Source organism: Pseudophryne corroboree, chromosome 1 (genome assembly GCF_028390025.1).
Source record: "Pseudophryne corroboree isolate aPseCor3 chromosome 1, aPseCor3.hap2, whole genome shotgun sequence".
In the NCBI taxonomy this organism is placed as follows: Eukaryota; Metazoa; Chordata; class Amphibia; order Anura; family Myobatrachidae; genus Pseudophryne; species Pseudophryne corroboree.
Genome location: NC_086444.1, coordinates 766,349,840 through 766,369,364, shown reverse-complemented (window position 1 = coordinate 766,369,364; position 19,525 = coordinate 766,349,840). Strand labels below are relative to the sequence as shown.

At 46.6% G+C, this 19,525-nt stretch overlaps 1 protein-coding gene across 2 annotated transcripts in view; it reads right to left on the bottom strand.

The window, feature by feature from the left end:
• The window catches only part of SMARCAD1 (SWI/SNF-related, matrix-associated actin-dependent regulator of chromatin, subfamily a, containing DEAD/H box 1), a 337,899-nt gene that overhangs the window by 221,229 nt on the left and 97,145 nt on the right, over positions 1-19,525 (bottom strand). For both annotated transcript variants that reach the window (XM_063917359.1, XM_063917366.1), the window contains exon 3: positions 14,013-14,172. In XM_063917359.1, coding sequence (XP_063773429.1) covers positions 14,013-14,172 — 160 coding nt within the window. The remainder of the gene's footprint in view (positions 1-14,012; positions 14,173-19,525) is intronic.

The following is a 19,525-nucleotide window of genomic DNA, read 5'->3' as shown; positions in this document are numbered from 1 at the left end:
GATAAAGACAGCAGTCATAGGGCAAGTGATGCAGATGACTGCTGTACTCAGATAGAGGTCATGATACACCTCCCAGCGGGAGTATCAACTTTTCTTCTTCAGGACCTCAAATCTGCCTTCCAGTAACAGCTGTGAAATGGCATGAAGAAGCAGTGGGGTGAAACTGTATGATACATGCAGAAAGTCAGGTCATTGGCCCCCATTGTGCTAGAGTTCAGTACAACACTAGAACTTTGGATCAAAGCTGAATCAGAACTTTATCTATTGTTCATTATAGAACGGTCAGTTGTTGAAACCATATGGATTGTTGCAACATTAAACTAGTCAGGGCTCAATGACCAAAAAGAAAGACCTTTGTATTCTTTAGGCATGAAGCGTAATAGGGAAGAGAACTTCACTACAAACTAACATTGTGTTCCTACATATGCCATTGCATTGCAACTTCTTGGTCTGATTTTTTAAGCATTACCTCCCAAGTGGTGTATATTTTTATTGCTTGGTTTGATGCATCTGTTTGACATATACATATGAACTAAGGGAAAAACATATGTTAGTGCCTTTTTTGTATGATCCATGTATTGTCTCTTGTTAGAGCTAACAAGATTGTAAGTGCTTGAATCATGTGCAGTATTAATCATACGCTATACCCATCTATACTCTAGGATAGGGGTGGGCAACATGCGGCCCGCGGGCCGGATGCGGCCCGCGAACCGATTCTGCCTGGCCCGCTGTCCCATACCACTGTGCAATGACAAGCGGCCCGGCTGAGCCGCTTGTCATTGCGCTACGAAGCACCGAGACGCAGCGCCGCTGAGGAAATACCCGGTCTGCTGACCGGGATTTCCTCTGTGACATCAGGCGCTGGGCGGCATAGGGGCGGAGCCACGGCAGGAGAGTGCAGCGGGTAGCAGCAGCGGCTCTGCGCAGCGCAGCGGGCAGCGGATCTGGCAGGGAAGGTGGATAATCTGGGCAGCAGATCTGCCACAGTGAAAAAAACACATCTAAGGTAAAGCTGCTATATGGGTACGGGTGGGGGGGAAGGGGCGGGGGGAGGAGGAGGAGGAGGGCGGGGGGGAGAGGAGGAGGAGGAGGGAGAGTGGAGAGGAGGGGGGTAGAGACTGCCGTATAGGTTCAGGGGAAGGGGTGAAGGGGGGTATTGACTGCTATGTGGGTTCAGGGGTGGGGGAAGGGGGGTAGAGACTACTATATGGGTTTAAGGGAGAGGGGAGCTGTGAATACGATTGATAACAGCATTACACAGGATGCTGTTTGTTTGTTTGTTTGTTTTCAGCAGTTTTTTATTTTTATTTTTTTTATTACTGGATATGTTTTTTAAGCCAAGTACCCACGGCCGATTTGGGAGAGATGTGTGCTGAGCGAACCGCTCAGCACACATTTCTCCTGCCGCTCAGCACAGCGCGATCTGTGCTGACCGTGCGGGGGGAGACGAGGGGGGGCGATCACTTCACCCAGCGGGTGAAGTGAGCGACCCGCTAGATTGGCCTGCATGCAATCTAGCAGCAGCGATAGCGATGTGCGGGGCCGCGCATCACTATCGCTGAGGGGGCTACACACATGGTGTGTGTGTTTTTACAGTTATATATATACATATGTATATATATATATATATATATATATATATATATATATATGTATATAATACTATGTTTTTATAGTTATATATATATATATATATATATATATATATATATAATGGATGGAGACAGGCGGCACTCAAGCAGCCTCAAATAGAGTGAAAAAAGCGGTCCGTTTATTGATCCATATTGGATCAATAAACGGACCGCTTTTTTCACTCTATTTGAGTCTGCTTGAGTGCCGCCTGTCTCCATCCATTATATTGAGGATCAGCATTGTTTCTCTAGGAGGGCACCGCAGCACATTGCCATTTGGAGAGGGAGTGCCGGGATTACTACACTTTGTGTATATATATATATATATATATATATATAAAAAACTATGGGCCTAATTCAGAACTGATCGCTAGGGTGTGATTTTTGCACTGCTACGATCAGGTAGTCACCGCCTACAGGGGGAGGAGGGTAATCGATGTGCAGGGGAGCGATCGCATGTGCAGGAGAGCTGCAGAAACAGAAGTTTGTGCAGTCTCTGCGCAGCCCAGGACTTACTCTTCCAGTGGGATGATCGGGGCCGGAGCTGACGTCAGAAACCCTCCCTCCAAACGCCTGGTCTCTCCTGCATTTTTCCGTGCACTCCTCTAAACCGGTCAGTTACCACCCACAAACGGCCTCTTTCTGTCAATCACCTTGCGATCGCCTGTACGATCGCTTTGTTCGCACCATCCCATCACTGCCCGACGCTCCCCAGCGCGGCGGACCGACGTGCCTGCGCACTGCAATGCATGCGCAGTTCAGACCCGATCATCTGCTGTGCGAAAATACACAGCTGCGACCGGGTCAGAATTGGGCCCTATAACGGGTCTTATTTTTCAGCAACTGCTGACTAAGAAGCTGATTCAGACCTGATCACTGTGCTGCAAATTTTGCTGTCCTGCGTTCGGGTAGTCGCCGCCCCCAGGGGGAATGTAAATTCACCCGTGCAAGTGTACGATCGTATGTGTACGCAGAGCTGCAAAAATCTACTTTGTGCAGTCTCTGCGCAGCCCAGGACTTACTCCTACAAATATTTGTCATTCATATTAGGGACTGTGTGTGGCCCTCGAACATTCACTGGAAGTGTTAAGCGGCCCCCCAGCTGAAATAATTGCCCACCCCTGCTCTAGGACATAGGTTCTCAAACTCGGTGCTCAGGATCCCACACAGTGCATGTTTTGCAGGTAACCCAGCAGGTGCACAGGTGTATTAATTACTCACTGATACATTTTTAAAGGTCCGCAGGTGGAGCTAATTATATCACTTGTGATTCTGTGAGGAGACCTGGAAAACATGCACTGTGTGGGGTCCTGAGGACCGAGTTTGAGAACCTGTGCTCTAGGATACTGTATTGCAACAAGATGTATATTAGCAGTCAATCTACTTGGGAAAATCTACTCTAAACAGATATCATATTCAATGACATTTTGAGTTATCCTTATGTAGGTAACTTTTAATATTTGGATTGTCAATCAGACAAATTGGTTAAATCCACATCAGTTTGTCAGTTTTACGGCAGTTAGGAGCAAATGGCCAACTGTAATTTCCGCTCATCCATTACTAGGTTTTCATTCCAACCATCCAGATCCGACAATAAATCTTTAGGTGTGCGGGCAGCATTAGAGTGTACCAATAAATGTTAAGTTTTCATTTTAAGACAAAGTAATACCCCTTTTCCACTGTAGTACGGGTCGCAGCCCCTTTCCCACAGCGCTCACCAACCCCGGCATATTGCCGGGTTGGTGACGCTACTACTGACGCGGCAGGGGCGGTGCTTGGAGATCATATGATCTCCAAGCGCCGCCATCCCATACACTGTGAATGGGAGCCGTGTCGCCTCGACGCAGCTCCCGTTCACACTAGACAGCTTACCAGGTTGAACAGGTGTTCAACCCAGCAAGCTACCCGGGTAGGATTCCCGGATCACTTTATCTGGGAATTTGCAGGGGGACCCTTTTCCACTAGGGAAAAACACGAGTAAATGCGCCCCCCCGCACATTTACCCGTGTTTTAAGGAGCTAGTGGAAAAGGGGTATAAGTGTGCCCCTTAACCAGAGAGTACTTTTTTTCTCTTTGTTCACTATATGTTACTATCCTATCATAGTCAGTATTAACTTTTTCAGCAATGTGTGTTACAGTTGCACTTCTGTACGATAGGATCAGGCAGGCTAACATTCACTCCCCATGTGCTTAAATGAGCCTTTGACACCCATGTCCAATTGTCAGTTCACCGGCTGCCCTTCCTTGGACCACTTTTAGTTGGTACTAACCACTGCATAACAGAACACCCCACATCAGACCATGGGGGTCATTCCGAGTTGATCGCTCGCTAGCTGTTTTTAGCAGCCGTGCAAACGCATAGTCGCCGCCCACAGGGGAGTGTATTTTAGCTGTGCAAGTGTGCGAATGCTTGTGCAGCCGAGCAGTACAAAAACAGTTTCTGAGTAGGTCTGAACTTACTCAGCCGCTGCAATCACTTCAGCCTGTCCGGTCCCGGAATTGACTTCAAACACCCACCCTACAAACGCTTGGACACGCCTGCGTTTTTCTAACCACTCCCAGAGAACGGTCAGTTGACACCCATAAATGCATTCTTCCGGTCAATCTCCTTGCGATCGGCTGTGCGAATGGATGCTTCATACAATCCATCGCACAGCAACGATCCGCTTTGTACCCGTGCAACGCGCCTGCACATTTCGGTGCATGCGCAGTAGTCACGTGATCGCTGCACTGCGAAAAAACGGCAGCGTGTGATCAGGTCGGAATGACCCCCCCCCCCCCCCCCCCCCCCCAGTCGTCTAGCTATAACAATTTGGCTCTAGACAAAGTCACTTAAAGTCAGAGCCTCACACTTACCCATTTTTCAATCCATCTAGGTGTTACTGGACACCATGGGATGTAGAAGGTGCTGTCCAAAGAGAAGGCACAAGTGTAAACAAACTTGTTTGTGGGTTGCCTCCTCCCCATCTACATCTCATAACTCAAAGCATTTTAGTTTTGATTTTATTAAGGCCACAAGAGATAAATATAACACAAGACAAGAACACCACTAAAACAAGAGAGTGTGAAAACAGAGTGCAACATTTAAAGGGAGGGAGTGCAGTGTCCCCCATATAGATTAAGAGATTAAGATTAACATTTTTCATGTATTCCATATACGAGTATGCCAGTTCTATTAAAACGAGTTTGTATCTGCCCAGTAAAACAGAGCACATATTAGTTTGTGCGAGTCTCATGGGACTCCCCTTGTTTTATCCTAATTTTCTGTCCACACAGAAATGTATTGCAGACTGAATGTGGCCCACCGTAGGCAAGCATACATCTACACATTTCAGTGTCTATCATGTAAGCAGGGATGCACAAAATTGTACCCACATACTGAAATAAAGACAACCCATTACACTAAAACACGACCTGCCCCAAGCACAGCTAAACTATGCACTTGCTCAGGACTACATCTAGATGTATGGCATGCAGGGCTGCGATTATTCACAGCTGACAATCACTCCATTAATTCCACTAGGAATTAATGGAGCTAGGATTGCTCAATTAATTCAATTAGGAATTAATGGAACAATCGCCTGCTGTGAATAGTCAATAGTCGCAGCCCGGCATGCTATGCCACATGCTGTGATGCTGCAAATATGAACATGGCTACATCGGTAGTTCCTGAGGGGGCACCCAGGTTGGTCAGAAGTAGCAACCTATCTGATATTTAATTGGACAATCCGAAAATCAGCAGTGCCTTCCGGAGACTGCATAATCCCGGATTGGTGATCTCCAGGAATTGCACTGTGGGGCTTTCCTTCTCCTCCATCACATTTTTGAAAATACATGCATCTACATCGTAGATGGTCCTGCAATTGCTGAAGGAGCCCACTCGGAAAGATGCAATATTAGACTTAATACTTACAAATGGAGACAGAATATCGGATGTAAAAGTGGGTGAAAACCTGGGATCCAGTGATCATCAAGCAGTATGGTTCAGCATAAAGATAGAGACTGACTCATCCCAAACTATAACAAAGGTGTTAGATTTTAGGAAGACTGAGTGGAGGAACTTGGAAGGAGTTCGGAAGAGGTGGGACACATTAAAAAGTGCAATATTAAAGGCAACAGACCTTTGTATCAAAAGTGTTAGGAAAAACACAAGCAAAAGGAAGCCAGTGTGGTTGGCGAAAGAAGTAGCAAGTATTGTGAAAGCAAACAAGATGGCTTTTATGAAGTATAAGCAAACACAAAATAATGAAGACAAAGATATATCTTGTTAGACAGAAGGGGACTAAGAAGGTAAACAGATGTGTGAAGGCACAAGCTGAAGAGAAAATGGCCCAATCAGTGGGTAAAGGAGGCAAAACTTTTTTTCAGGCACTGTATATAAGCGAAAGGAGAAAAACAAAAAAGGCGGAATAATAATACTAAAGACAGACTGGGAGTTTCGTTGAGGGAGACAATGTACTAGCAGATCATATTATGTATTTTTGCTCAGTATTCACTACTGAAAATAAGAATTTACTTACCGATAATTCTATTTCTCGGAGTCCGTAGTGGATGCTGGGGTTCCTGAAAGGACCATGGGGAATAGCGGCTCCGCAGGAGACAGGGCACAAAAGTAAAGCTTTTACAGGTCAGGTGGTGTGTACTGGCTCCTCCCCCTATGACCCTCCTCCAGACTCCAGTTAGGTACTGTGCCCGGACGAGCGTACACAATAAGGGAGGATTTTGAATCCCGGGTAAGACTCATACCAGCCACACCAATCACACCGTACAACTTGTGATCTAAACCCAGTTAACAGTATGATAACAGAGGAGCCTCTGAAAGATGGCTTCCTAAACAATAACCCGAATTAGTTAACAATAACTATGTACAAGTATTGCAGATAATACGCACTTGGGATGGGCGCCCAGCATCCACTACGGACTCCGAGAAATAGAATTATCGGTAAGTAAATTCTTATTTTCTCTATCGTCCTAAGTGGATGCTGGGGTTCCTGAAAGGACCATGGGGATTATACCAAAGCTCCCAAACGGGCGGGAGAGTGCGGATGACTCTGCAGCACCGAATGAGAGAACTCCAGGTCCTCCTTTGCCAGGGTATCAAATTTGTAAAAATTTACAAACGTGTTCTCCCCTGACCACGTAGCTGCTCGGCAGAGTTGTAATGCCGAGACCCCTCGGGCAGGCGCCCAAGATGAGCCCACCTTCCTTGCGGAATGGGCCTTAACAGATTTAGGCTGTGGCAGGCCTGCCACAGAATGTACAAGTTGAATTTTGTTACAAATCCAACGAGCAATCGACTGCTTAGAAGCAGGTGCACCCAACTTGTTGGGTGCATACAGTATAAACAGCGAGTCAGATTTTCTGACTCCAGCCGTCCTTTAAATGTATATTTTTAAGGCTCTGACAACGTCCAACAACTTGGAGTCCTTCAAGTCGTCTGTAGCCGCAGGCACTACAATAGGCTGGTTCAGGTGAAACGCTGATACCACCTTAGGGAGAAAATGCGGACGCGTCCGCCGCTCTGCCCTATGTCGAATGGAAAATTAAATAAGGGCTTTTATAAAACAAAGCCGCCAGTTCAGATACTCTCCCGGCCGAAGCCAGGGCCAGTAACATAGTCACTTTCCATGTGAGATATTTCAAATCCACATTCTTTAGTGGTTCAAACCAATTGGATTTGAGGAAATCTAAAACTACATTTAGATCCCACGGTGCCACCTTAGGCACCACAGGAGGCTGTATATGCAGTACTCCTTTGATAAAAATCTGGACCTCAGGGACTGAGGCCAATTCTTTTTGGAAGAATATTGATATGGCCGAAATTTGAACCTTAATAGATCCCAATTTGAGACCCATAGACAATTCTGATTGCAGGAAATGTAGGAAAACGACCCAGTTGAAATTCCTCCATCGGAGCACTCCGCTGCTCGCACCACGCAACATATTTTCGCCAAATACGGCGATAATGCTTCGCGGTGACTTCCTTCCTTGCCTTTATCAAGGTAGGAATGACTTCTTCCGGAATGCCTTTTCCTTTTAGGATCTGGCATTCAAACGCCATGCCGTCAAACGCAGCCGCGGTAAGTCTTGAAAAAGACAAGGACCCTGCTGAAGCAGGTCCCTTCTCAGAAGTAGAGGCCACGGATCGTCCGTGACCATCTCTTGAAGTTCCGGGTACCAAGTCCTTCTTGGCCAATCCGGAGCCACTAGTCTTACTCCTCTTTGCCGTATAATCCTCAATACCTTTGGTATGAGAGGCAGGAGGAGGAAACACATATACCGACTGGTACACCCAAGGTGTTACCAGCGCGTCCACAGCTATTGCCTGCGGATCTCTTGACCTGGCGCAATATCTGTCCAGTGTTTTGTTGAGGCGAGACGCCATCATGTCCACCATTGGTTTTACCCAACGGTTTAATAGCATGTGGAAAACTTCTGGATGAAGTCCCCACTCTCCCGGGTGAAGGTCGTGTCTGCTGAGGAAGTCTGCTTCCCAGTTGTCCACGCCCGGGATGAATACTGCTGACAGTGCTATCACGTGATTCTCCGCCCAGCGAAGGATCCTGGCAGCTTCTGCCATTGCCCTCCTGCTTCTTGTGCCGCCCTGTCTGTTTACATGGGCGACTGCCGTGATGTTGTCCGACTGGATCAACACCGGTCTTCCTTGAAGCAGAGGTTCCGCCTGGCTTAGAGCATTTTAGATTGCTCTTAGTTCCAGAATGCTTATGTGAAGAGACTTTTTCAGGCTCGACCACACTCCCTGGAAATTTCTTCCCTGTGTGACTGCTCCCCAGCCTCTCAGGCTGGCATCCGTGGTCACCAGGATCCAATCCTGCATGCCGAATCTGCGGCCCTCCAATAGATGAGCCTCCTGCAACCACCACAGAAGGGATACCCTTGTCCTCGGCGACAGGGTTATCCGCAGGTGCATCTGAAGATGCGACCCTGACCATTTGTCCAACAGATCCCTTTGCATGGAATCTGCCGAAAGGGATTGCTTCGTAAGAAGCTACCATTTTTTCCCAGGACTCTTGTGCATTGATGTACAGACACCTTTCCTGGTTTTAGGAGGTTCCTGACCAGGTCAGATAACTCCTTGGCTTTTTCTTCGGGAAGAAAAACCTTTTTCTGAACTGTGTCCAGAATCATCCCCAGGAACAGCAGACGAGTTGTCGGCATTAATTGGGATTTTGGAATATTCAGAATCCATCCGTGCTGCTTTAGCACCTCTTGAGATAGTGCTAAACCCATCTCTAGCTGTTCTCTGGACCTTGCCCTTATTAGGAGATCGTCCAAGTATGGGATAATTAATACGCCTTTTCTTCGAAGAAGAAATATTATCTCGGCCATTACCTTTGTAAAGACCCGAGGTGCCGTGGACAAACCAAACGGCAGCGTCTGAAACTGATAGTGACAGTTTTGTACAACGAACCTGAGGTACCCCTGGTGTGAGGGGTAATTGGAACGTGGAGATACGCATCCTTGATGTCCAAGGATACCATAAAGTCCCCTTCTTCCAGGTTCGCTATCACTGCTCTGAGTGACTCCATCTTGAACTTGAACTTCTTTATGTACAGGTTCAAGGACTTCAGATTTAGAATAGGCCTTACCGAGCCATCCGGCTTCGGTACCACAAAAAGAGTGGAATAATACCCCTTCCCTTGTTGTAGAAGAGGTACCTTGACTATCACCTGCTGAGAATACAGCTTGTGAATGGCTTCCAAAACCGTCTCCCTTTCTGAGGGGGACGTTGGTAAAGCAGACTTCAGGAAACGGCGAGGTGGCTCTGTCTCTAATTTCAACCTGTACCCCTGAGATATTATCTGCAGGATCCAGGGATTTACCTGCGAGTGAGCCCACTGCGCGCTGTAATTCTTGAGACGACCGCCTACCGCCCCCGAGTCCGCTTGCGAAGCCCCAGCGTCATGCTGAGGCTTTTGTAGAAGCCGGGGAGGGCTTCTGTTCCTGGGAAGGAGCTGCCTGTTGCTGTCTCTTCCCTCGTCCTCTGCCTCGTGGCAGATATGAATAGCCCTTTGCTCTCTTATTTTTAAAGGAACGAAAGGGCTGCGGTTGAAAGGTCGGTGCCTTTTTCTGTTGGGGAGTGACTTGAGGTAGAAAGGTGGATTTCCCGGCCGTAGCCGTGGCCACCAAATCCGATAGACCGACCCCAAATAACTCCTCTACGCATCGCCTGTCCACTGTCGTGTCCATAAAGCTCTTCTGGCCGAAATGGACATAGCACTTACCCGTGATGCCAGTGTGCAGATATCTCCCTGTGCATCACGCATATAAAGAAATGCATCCTTTATTTGTTCTAACGACAGTAAAATATTGTCCCTGTCCAGGGTATCAATATTTTCGATCAGGGACTCTGACCAAACTACCCCAGCACTGCACATCCAGGCAGTCGCAATAGCTGGTCGTAGTATAACACCTGCATGTGTGTATATACCTTTTTGGATATTTTCCATCCTCCTATCTGATGGATCTTTAAGTGCGGCCGTCTCAGGAGAGGGTAACGCCACTTGTTTTGATAAGCGTGTTAGCGCTTTGTCCACCCTAGGAGGTGTTTCCCAGCGCTCCCTAACCTCTGGCGGGAAAGGGTATAAAGCCAATAACTTCTTTGAAATTAGCAGTTTTTTATCGGGGCACCCCACGCTTCATCACACACGTCATTTAATTCTTCTGATTCGGTAAAAACTACTGGTAGTTTTTTCACACCCCACATAATACCCTGTTTAGTGGTACCTGTAGTATCAGCTAAATGTAACATCTCCTTTATTGCCAAAATCATATAACGTGTGGCCCTACTGGAAAATACGGTTGATTCGTCACCTTCACCACCGGAATCAGTGCCTGTGTCTGGGTCTGTGTCGACCGACTGAGGCAAGGGGCGTTTTACAGCCCCTGACGGTGTTTGAGGCGCCTGGACAGGCACTAATTGAGTGTCCGGCCGCCTCATGTCGGCAAACGACTGCTTAAGCGAGTTGACGCTATCCCGTAATTCCACAAATAAAGGCATCCATTCTGGTGTCGACCCCCTAGGAGGTGACATCCTCATATTTGGCAATTGCTCCGCCTCCACACCAATAACGTCCTCATACATGTCGACACACACGTACCGACACACAGCAGACACACAGGGAATGCTCTATACGAAGACAGGACCCACTAGCCCTTTGGGGAGACAGAGGGAGAGTCTGCCAGCACACACCAAAAAGCGCTATATATGACAGGGATAGCCTTATGATTAAGTGCTCCCTTATAGCTGCTTTTATATTAATATATATTGCCATTTATTTTGCCCCCCCTCTGTTATACCCTGTTTCTGTAGTGCAGTGCAGGGGAGAGACCTGGGAGCCTTCCTGACCAGCGGAGCTGTGACAGAAAATGGCGCCGTGTGCTGAGGAGATAGGCCCCGCCCCTTTTTCGGCGGGCTCGTCTCCCGCTATTTAGTACATTTAGGCAGGGGTAAATATCTCCATATAGCCTCTGGGGCTATATGTGAGGTATTTTTAGCCTTTTTAAAGGTTTTCATTTGCCTCCCAGGGCGCCCCCCTCCCAGCGCCCTGCACCCTCAGTGACTGCCGTGTGAAGTGTGCTGAGAGGAAAATGGCGCACAGCTGCAGTGCTGTGCGCTACCTTAAGACGACTGCAGGAGTCTTCAGCCGCCGATTCTGGACCTCTTCTTGCTTCAGCATCTGTGAGGGGGCCGGCGGCGTGGCTCCGGTGACCATCCAGGCTGTACCTGTGATCGTCCCTCTGGAGCTTCATGTCCAGTAGCCAAGAAGCCAATCCATCCTGCACGCAGGTGAGTTCACTTCTTCTCCCCTCTGTCCCTCGTTGCAGTGATCCTGTTGCCAGCAGGAATCACTGTAAAATAAAAAACCTAAGCTAAACTCTCTAAGCAGCTCTTTATGAGAGCCACCTAGAATTGCACCCTTCTCGGCCGGGCACAAAAATCTAACTGGAGTCTGGAGGAGGGTCATAGGGGGAGGAGCCAGTACACACCACCTGACCTGTAAAAGCTTTACTTTTGTGCCCTGTCTCCTGCGGAGCCGCTATTCCCCATGGTCCTTTCAGGAACCCCAGCATCCACTTAGGACGATAGAGAAAGAGGGGATGGGGCCACAGTTAAGTTGCAGGGATATTCAGAAAAAAATGAAACAAGTACATTTACAGAGGAGAAGGTCCTAACAGAACTCTCAAAGCTGAAAGTGGATAAATCAATGGGGCCAAATGGGATACATCCCAAGGCTACTAAAGGGGTGCTGGAAGCACCATTAAAACAATTATTCATCCAGTCACTAGCTACAGGAGTAATTCCAGAGGACTGGAAAAGAGCAAACATAGTCCCACTGCACAAAAGTGGAAGCAAGGAAGAGGAGAGCAACTACTGACCAGTGAGCCTTACATCAGTAGCAGGGACATTGATGGAAACACTCTTAAAAGAAAGAGTTGTAGATCATCTCAAATAAAGAAATGTAAAGGCTCCCAAACAGCATGTATTCACAAGGAGGATGGGGTGGATAATCATGTCAAACCAACCTTATTGACTTTTTTAATTGTGTGACTAAAGTAATAGATAAAGGTGGAGCCGTAGATATAGCTTATCTAGACTTTAGTAAGGCTTTTGACACTGTCCCACATCGCAGACTGCTAAGTATACTCGAACGTTTGGGACTGGATACTAAGATGGTTGAATGGTTAAGATCTTGGTTGCAGGATAGAAAACAGAAAGTTGTAATAAATTAAGTGCATTCACGGGAAGGGAATGTTACCAGTGGAGTACCCCAGGGATCTGTACTTGAACCAGTGCTTTTTAATATCTTTATTGGTGACATTGCAAATGGCATTAAAGGGAAAGTATACCTTTTTGCAAATGACACAAATGTATGCAACAGGATTGGTTCTTGGTCAGATGCTTGGATGCATAGGGAGAGGAATCAGCAGCAGAAAGAATAAGCCACTGTATAGGTCATTGGTATGGCCTCATCTAGAATACTGTGTTCAATTCTGGAGGCCATATCTTCAGAAGGATATTAATACATTAGAGACTGTACAAAGAAGTGCAACTAAAATGGTGCATGGCCTACATCACATTACATACCCAGAAAGACTAAAAAAATCTCAATATGTATAGTTTGGAGGGCGGACATGATCGAAACTTTCAAGTATATCAAGGGTTTTAACAAAGTTCAGGAGGGAAACATTCTTCAAATGAAGTGAAGTATTAGACAAGGTAGAGGCTAAGACAGTAGAGCAATTTAAACATGCAAGGGATAGACAAAGATATCCTTACAAAGAAATAAGGATCAAATAAGGATTGAGGTAAAAAAAAAGGGGAAGACTAGATGGGCCAAGTGGTTCTTATCTGCCATCACATTGTATGTTTAAATTTTTTCATTTTCATTGTATTTGCATTATCTTACATTTGTCTCTCATTCTGTTTCGTTTTATTATTCTGTGGTCTACTAGTGCTTTTGAAATATCTTTAAATGTATATTATACATGTCATTATCCTGTCTATACACTTATTACCTGTTGGTGTATATTTGTCCCCAGGGCTAGTAATTTTATAGTTGGTTAGGATGTTTTGCTTATTGCTTTTCAGGTTCTCTCTATTGGTCCCTTTAATCCAGCACTGGGGTTCCATTGCATTAGGGTTCACAGGTTTACGTGCCCTCCTTTTTGTTGTTGTTGTTTGGGGGGTAGGTAGTGTACTGTAGTGTAGTTGTGGGTTCGGGAACCAAGGTATGCCGTAGGCTGCTACACTGTAGCACTTCATATACAGATTCAAAAACAATGTCGCACACAGATATACAAGTGTCTCACAATATCCTGGTGCATCCTAGCTGCAGCTCACTGCATTTTTGGCAAAAAAAAAAATGTAGCCACTAGCAGAGTCTCCTAGAACCAGGCGGGCCATGAGGGTCTGTTTGTCGCGACTGCAGAAATGTTGTACAAATGTGTCCTTATACAGTGCTGCTGTGATGCCCATCCTGTTCGTAGCATAGCAGACTGTACACTAAATGCGTATGCCCCACTATGCCATTCAGTTCAATTGGAGCTATGAGCACATGCGCCTGCATGGATCCTAAGGGAGCCGGCAGTAATGTGAATGGACGTGGCATGGCTTGCTGCTTTCGCATTGCGGTTCCGCTCCAGCGCGCTGCTATACACAGCAAGGCTTTAACTGGACACATCTGTATGAGGACACAGCTCTAGTAGTATTAAGTAACAACAAAATGTGCAGGTTAGGCAAAACATGCTCCAAAAACATGAAAGAAAAAGCAAGTTGTTGCTGCTCAATGATACACTGATCAGAGCGTCCTTGAGAGAGAGAAAGAGAGAGATAGACAGACAGAAAGACAGACTTACTCTTCCCTTGGATGAGCTTTTCTGTGTATGGAATCGAGACTTTGTTTACTTTCATGGTCTTCACTTTCAGGCTCCGAATCAATGAAACTAATGCCTTTACTTTTAAAACAGGACATGTTGTTTAATCTTTTGCCTTCAGGAGTCTCTGGGATGCTGGTCGCTGCAAAAAAAAATAAAAAAAAATAAAAATGTTTTGTTATTTGCATATTACTTTTTTTTTTTTTTCCCATTTTGTTATTGCTTAGAGATGTTAGACATACATTAACATGTCCAATAATGGTTTGTGGTGCATCAAATTCTAGGCAAAGGAAACACCAATAACAAAAAATAAATACAATACATTTTTGAGTAACTAGAGTGTGTCAAGTAATTCAGTTACCTGATGTTTTAATACATGATTATCCCATTGGAAACAAACAAAAGTAAAGCCCAGTACCCACGGGCCGATGCAGGAGAGATGTGTGCTCAGCGAACCGCTCAGCACACATCTCTCCTGCCGCTCAGCACAGCGCGATCTGTGCTGAGCGTGCGGGGGGAAGACGGGGGGACCGCTCACTTCACCCAGCGGGTGAAGTGAGCGACCCGCTAGATTGGCCTGCATGCAGGCCAACCTAGCAGCAGCGATAGCTATGTGCGGGGCCGCGCATCGCTATCGCTGAGGGGGCTACACACGGAGCGATCATGCTGATATTCTAAGCAATCTAGTCAGATTGCTTAGAATATCGCTCCGCGAGTACCCCCCTTAAGAGAACGGGGACGGCTTTAAATACTAATTCCCTCTCTTGCCATTTTAAAAAAGGGACACAAGGGTTCAGAAAAGCACGTAAAAAGGTTTTTTTAGGTATATAGCAAATAAAACAATATTGCAGAGATCAAAGGGGTCTATAGATGCAAGTTTAAACCCACATGTATTATATATAAACTTTAATAACAAAGTTTTTTTTTTTTATGCTATTACGTATGTATTTAATCATTGTTCTTCGGCTGTATTTTTGAGGTGGAACTCATATGACCAGTATTTGGAATGGAAATAAGAGTTGCAATGGAAAGAGTTGAAGATGTATGGTGCACAGAAACCTTTTCTAATAAAGGATGAGTAATGAAACTTCAGGTAAATGGAATACATATGAGACGCATGGTGTGTAGACAGTGGTCGGGAGGTAAGACAACTGCTCAAGCAGAGTTCTCCACAGGGGGTAGGTAGTTTTTTCTGCTGCACTCTGGCGGAATTATACATTGGGTCTGATTCAGGCCCAGACGCTTCTGCGGCGCATGCCGCAAAGTACCGGTGTTCGGTACTTTGAGCATGCGACGGACCTGTACTGCGCATGTGCAGTACAGATCTGTGATGTTAGTCACACTATGGCATCAGACTGTCAGTAACTGACAGTATAATGCCATTTGGGTGAGGCGACGGCCTCCATTTCCCAAAACGGAGACGTGTCGCTGGAGTTGTTGGGGAGGGACAGTGCCAGGATCTACATCCGAGGATGGAGATTTTCTGGCCTCTTGGTAGAATCTACAGCTGCCATCAACCATCACTACCGTGCTCTTTAAGTCTCTCTGATAAATTGCATACACCACCACCAGTGGAGAGATTGAAGAGTGCTGATTGCAGAAGGAGAAAACAAGACAAGAGGATGTTGAGCATCTAGTCTAATTTTGGAGACTCTCCTACTGGAATTCTCATGAATGGATTGTGGCGTATTGAATGGTCTTTAAGGTGGAGACCATTGTGCACAGCAATTTTATACACAACAGTATCGACAGACAAGGCACTGACCGTTCCATTGTGACCAATTTCTGCGAGGTCCGTGCTTCGGGCTGAGGCAAGAAAACTCACTGAAGAGATGTGAACAGGACCACCCCCAAAAACTGAAGCCACTCACAAGGTGAGAGTTCTCAAAATTAAGAATAGAGTCGTGATCCTGAAATACTTTAACTGTGCGACATAGGTCTTTGTGACTGTAACGCGAAGTTGACCTTCACGAGCGGATCGGCTAATAAAGGTATGAATTGTGATACCTTCCTTGCACAGTAAGCTTGCCAACACGGACATTCATTTGGTGAAATTGCGTGGAGCCGTGACTATTTGGAATGAGAGGGCCTGACTTGACAGCGAGCGGATCAGACTGCAAAACGGAAAGAATAATGACCGGCCCAAGTTGGAATATGAAGATATGCGTCTGATGTCCAGGGAGGTCAAAAATACACTGGACTCGATGCTGGGTATCTCTGATTGGAGAGACTCCAAATGATCTACCTGGTGTTTTAAGGTGCGAAGATTCAAGATCAGCCTGATTGACCAGTTCGGATTCCAAACAAGGAAATATTTTGAGTAAAACTCCATTTTGTGCTTCCGTGACTGCCAGAGCAATAACGCCTGAGAAGAGAATTGACAGCCTAATGCAATGGTGATGACTTCTCCACAATCTGGAAAATAGCAGCGGCAAAACAGGAAATGACTGCACCTAACCATCTCTGAATTGGAGCAAACACCCCCTCTGACTTGTGACCGGACTACGTGGAGAATGACCCCGTGAGGTGCTAGCCTATTGAGGTGCCTCAGTACCCATGCGCCGATCAGAACCACAAAATTTGCTCTTAGGAGCCAAACTTCTGGCAGAGAAGAAACCAGTTTTCTGCACCCTGACCTTCAGTGGATGCTCCACTCGGAAAGGAAGAGTGAAAACCACTAAAACACGGTCATTACTCAGCCCTTGGAAGAAAAGTACTTTTTCAAACATTATGAGCAATTCTGTCCGGTACAGAACTCTCACACCAAAAGGAGGAGATTTTATAGAACTCTTTGGTTCTGAATCAGAATTCAAAAAAGCACAGTGTCACAAAAACAATTGATACTTGGCCTTCCAGAGGTTGCCAACAACAGTCATAGAGGAGCCCATCCGGAAAAGTTATCAGTCAACTCCTGGCCTGGATGATACCCATTAGGGAATGGATTCTCACAGTGTGCTATGAAGCTGCAAAGACTGCCCACAGACGCCAGCACGCTGGGGGGAACTTTGTGCCTGAAGCTCCGTACCCAGTACTGTGGCCACCTCCACGTGATCAACTACCCTCTCGTGGGGTAGACACTGCCCAGCCGGCTTGTTGTCCTGCCTCCTGAGTGTGCGCACTTTACAGGAATCGCTGCAGAGACCTGATAAATTTAGCATTGCTTTGGACTGCGCCAGCAGCCCGCACCCTCTAAAAGGGTGAGCTGCCTGCAAGTCCCTATATCCAGATTTTCTCACTAGAGACCGTAGTGCGACTGGGGGACCAAGCGGATAGCTAGCTCGGCCCAAGCTGGATAACGGCAAGCCGGTCCTGACTCCCTGCACTCAAACTGTGCGCAATTATAAGCAGAGCTAACTAGAAATTAAAAGAAGAAAAAAAAAAAACTTACAAAAGAACGAAAAATAACTACAGTAGCTACAAAAGGGCTGCAGAGCAGTCCTCACTAAACAGCTCACTCCACAGGCACCTAAAGAGAAGGGAGGTTTAAAGTTACAGTTTAATTTTTAAGTGGCAGTTCCCCCTGCCTACCTGCAATTCACATGGTCCAGTGTTCCCCAGCCTTGCTGCTAGAGAAAATGTTATTCTGTAGCACTGGGTAATACTGACTGGTGCCCACAGTTAATCACCAGACAATAGCGAAGGCGGACCATATCATTTTAAATTCATGTGTGATTGACCCACATTTACATATATAAGTATGGCGTGATAAGGCACATAATGCCCCCTCACTCATATATAGACTGCTTTCCATTGCACATGGTAATATTGGGCCTAATTCAGACCTGACCGCAACAGCAAACTTTTTCTCTAATGGGCAAAACCATGCTGCACTGCAGGTGGGACAGATATAACATGTGCAGAGAGAGTTAAGGTGGGTACACACTGGTAGATATATCTGACGATTAATTGATCGGCAGATATATCTATGGACAGATCGGGCAGTGTGCTGTGCATACACACTGCCCGATCCGTCGGGGACTGACGTCATGAACTGGGCGGTCATGTACACATGCCCGCCCAGTTCAGCTGTCAATCACCGCCGGCTACCACAGCATGTGTAGGGGCGGTCGGCTTTTGATCCAGAGAGGCACCAACAGGCTAAAGCTTTAGGCTGTCCCAGGATGCAATGGGGCCTCCTCTATAACCCTGCCTCCAGGCACTGTGAGCTCAGTTTTGTTAACCAGTCCAATGTAGGAGTAGGCAAAAGAGAAGGCAGATGTTAGTCACATAGAACCACATTCTCACGAAAGGAGAAGGGACCAGCGGCAAATGCCATACAAACCCATAGAAGCTAGGTGCGTCAGGGTGGGCGTCCTGTGGATCCCAATGTACTTTGCAGAAAGAGATTTAACAATGGTAAATCTACCATTAATCTCCTTTTCTGCAGCAGGGTACATTGTTTTCAGCAGGGAAAAATCGGGTGATGTCCTAAAGCAGTTCCTCAAGAGAGGGGACGCGCCTTAGCGGGTAAGAGAACCCGGAATCCAAAGGAAGCATCCTTGGAGGCCGAAGTATCAAAGGCATAGAACCTAATGAACGTGTTCACTGAGGACCACGTAGCCGCCTTGCACAATTGTTCTGCAGACGCGCCACGCCGGGCCGCCCAAGAAGGTCCAACAGACCGAACAGAATCGGTCTTAATAGCAGCAGGAGCTTGAAGTCCAGCCTGTGCATAAGCTTGTGCAATCACCATTCTAATCCATCTGGCCAAGGTTTGCTTACTCCAGGCCAGCCACGTTTGTGGAAACCAAACCTGTACAAAAAGGGTATCTGATCTTCTAATAGAGGCAGTCCTCTCCACATATATGCGGAGAGCCCATACCACACCGAAAGACCGTTCTTTGGAGGACAATTCAGAAGAGATGAAGGCCGGAAATACAATCTCTCGATTAAGGTGAAAAGAGGACACCATCTTAGGCAAATAACCAGGGCGAGTTCGAAGAACTGCTCAATCACGATGAAATATCAGAACGGGTGGACGACAGGACAAAGCGCCTAGGTCAGACACCCTTCCGGCAGAGGCCGTAAGAGCAGGACCTTTGCCGTAAGTCATCTAAGGTCCACTGAATCAAGAGGTTCAAATGGAGACTCTTGCAGGGCATTCAGGACAACAGACAAATCCCATGGAGCCACAGGAGGGACATAGGGTGTATTGCGGATTCAACCTCCCTGAGTGAATGTATGAACATCAGGTATAGACGCAATTTTACTCTGAAACCACACCGACAAGGCAGATATGTGAACCTCGAGGGAGGCCAGATGAAGGTCTAAGTCCAGGCCTTGTTGCAGGAAAGCCAGGATTCTGGATGTTTTGAAGCTGCACGCATCATAGTTCTTATCAGCACACCAGGTGAAGTAAGAATTCCAGACCCTATAATAGATCCGAGCAGACGTCGGCTTACGGGCTTTCAACATAGTTGAATGACCGCCTCAGAGAAAAATTTGGCTCTCAGGAGGGAAGCGTCAAGAGCCACGCCATCAAAGCCAGCCTGGCA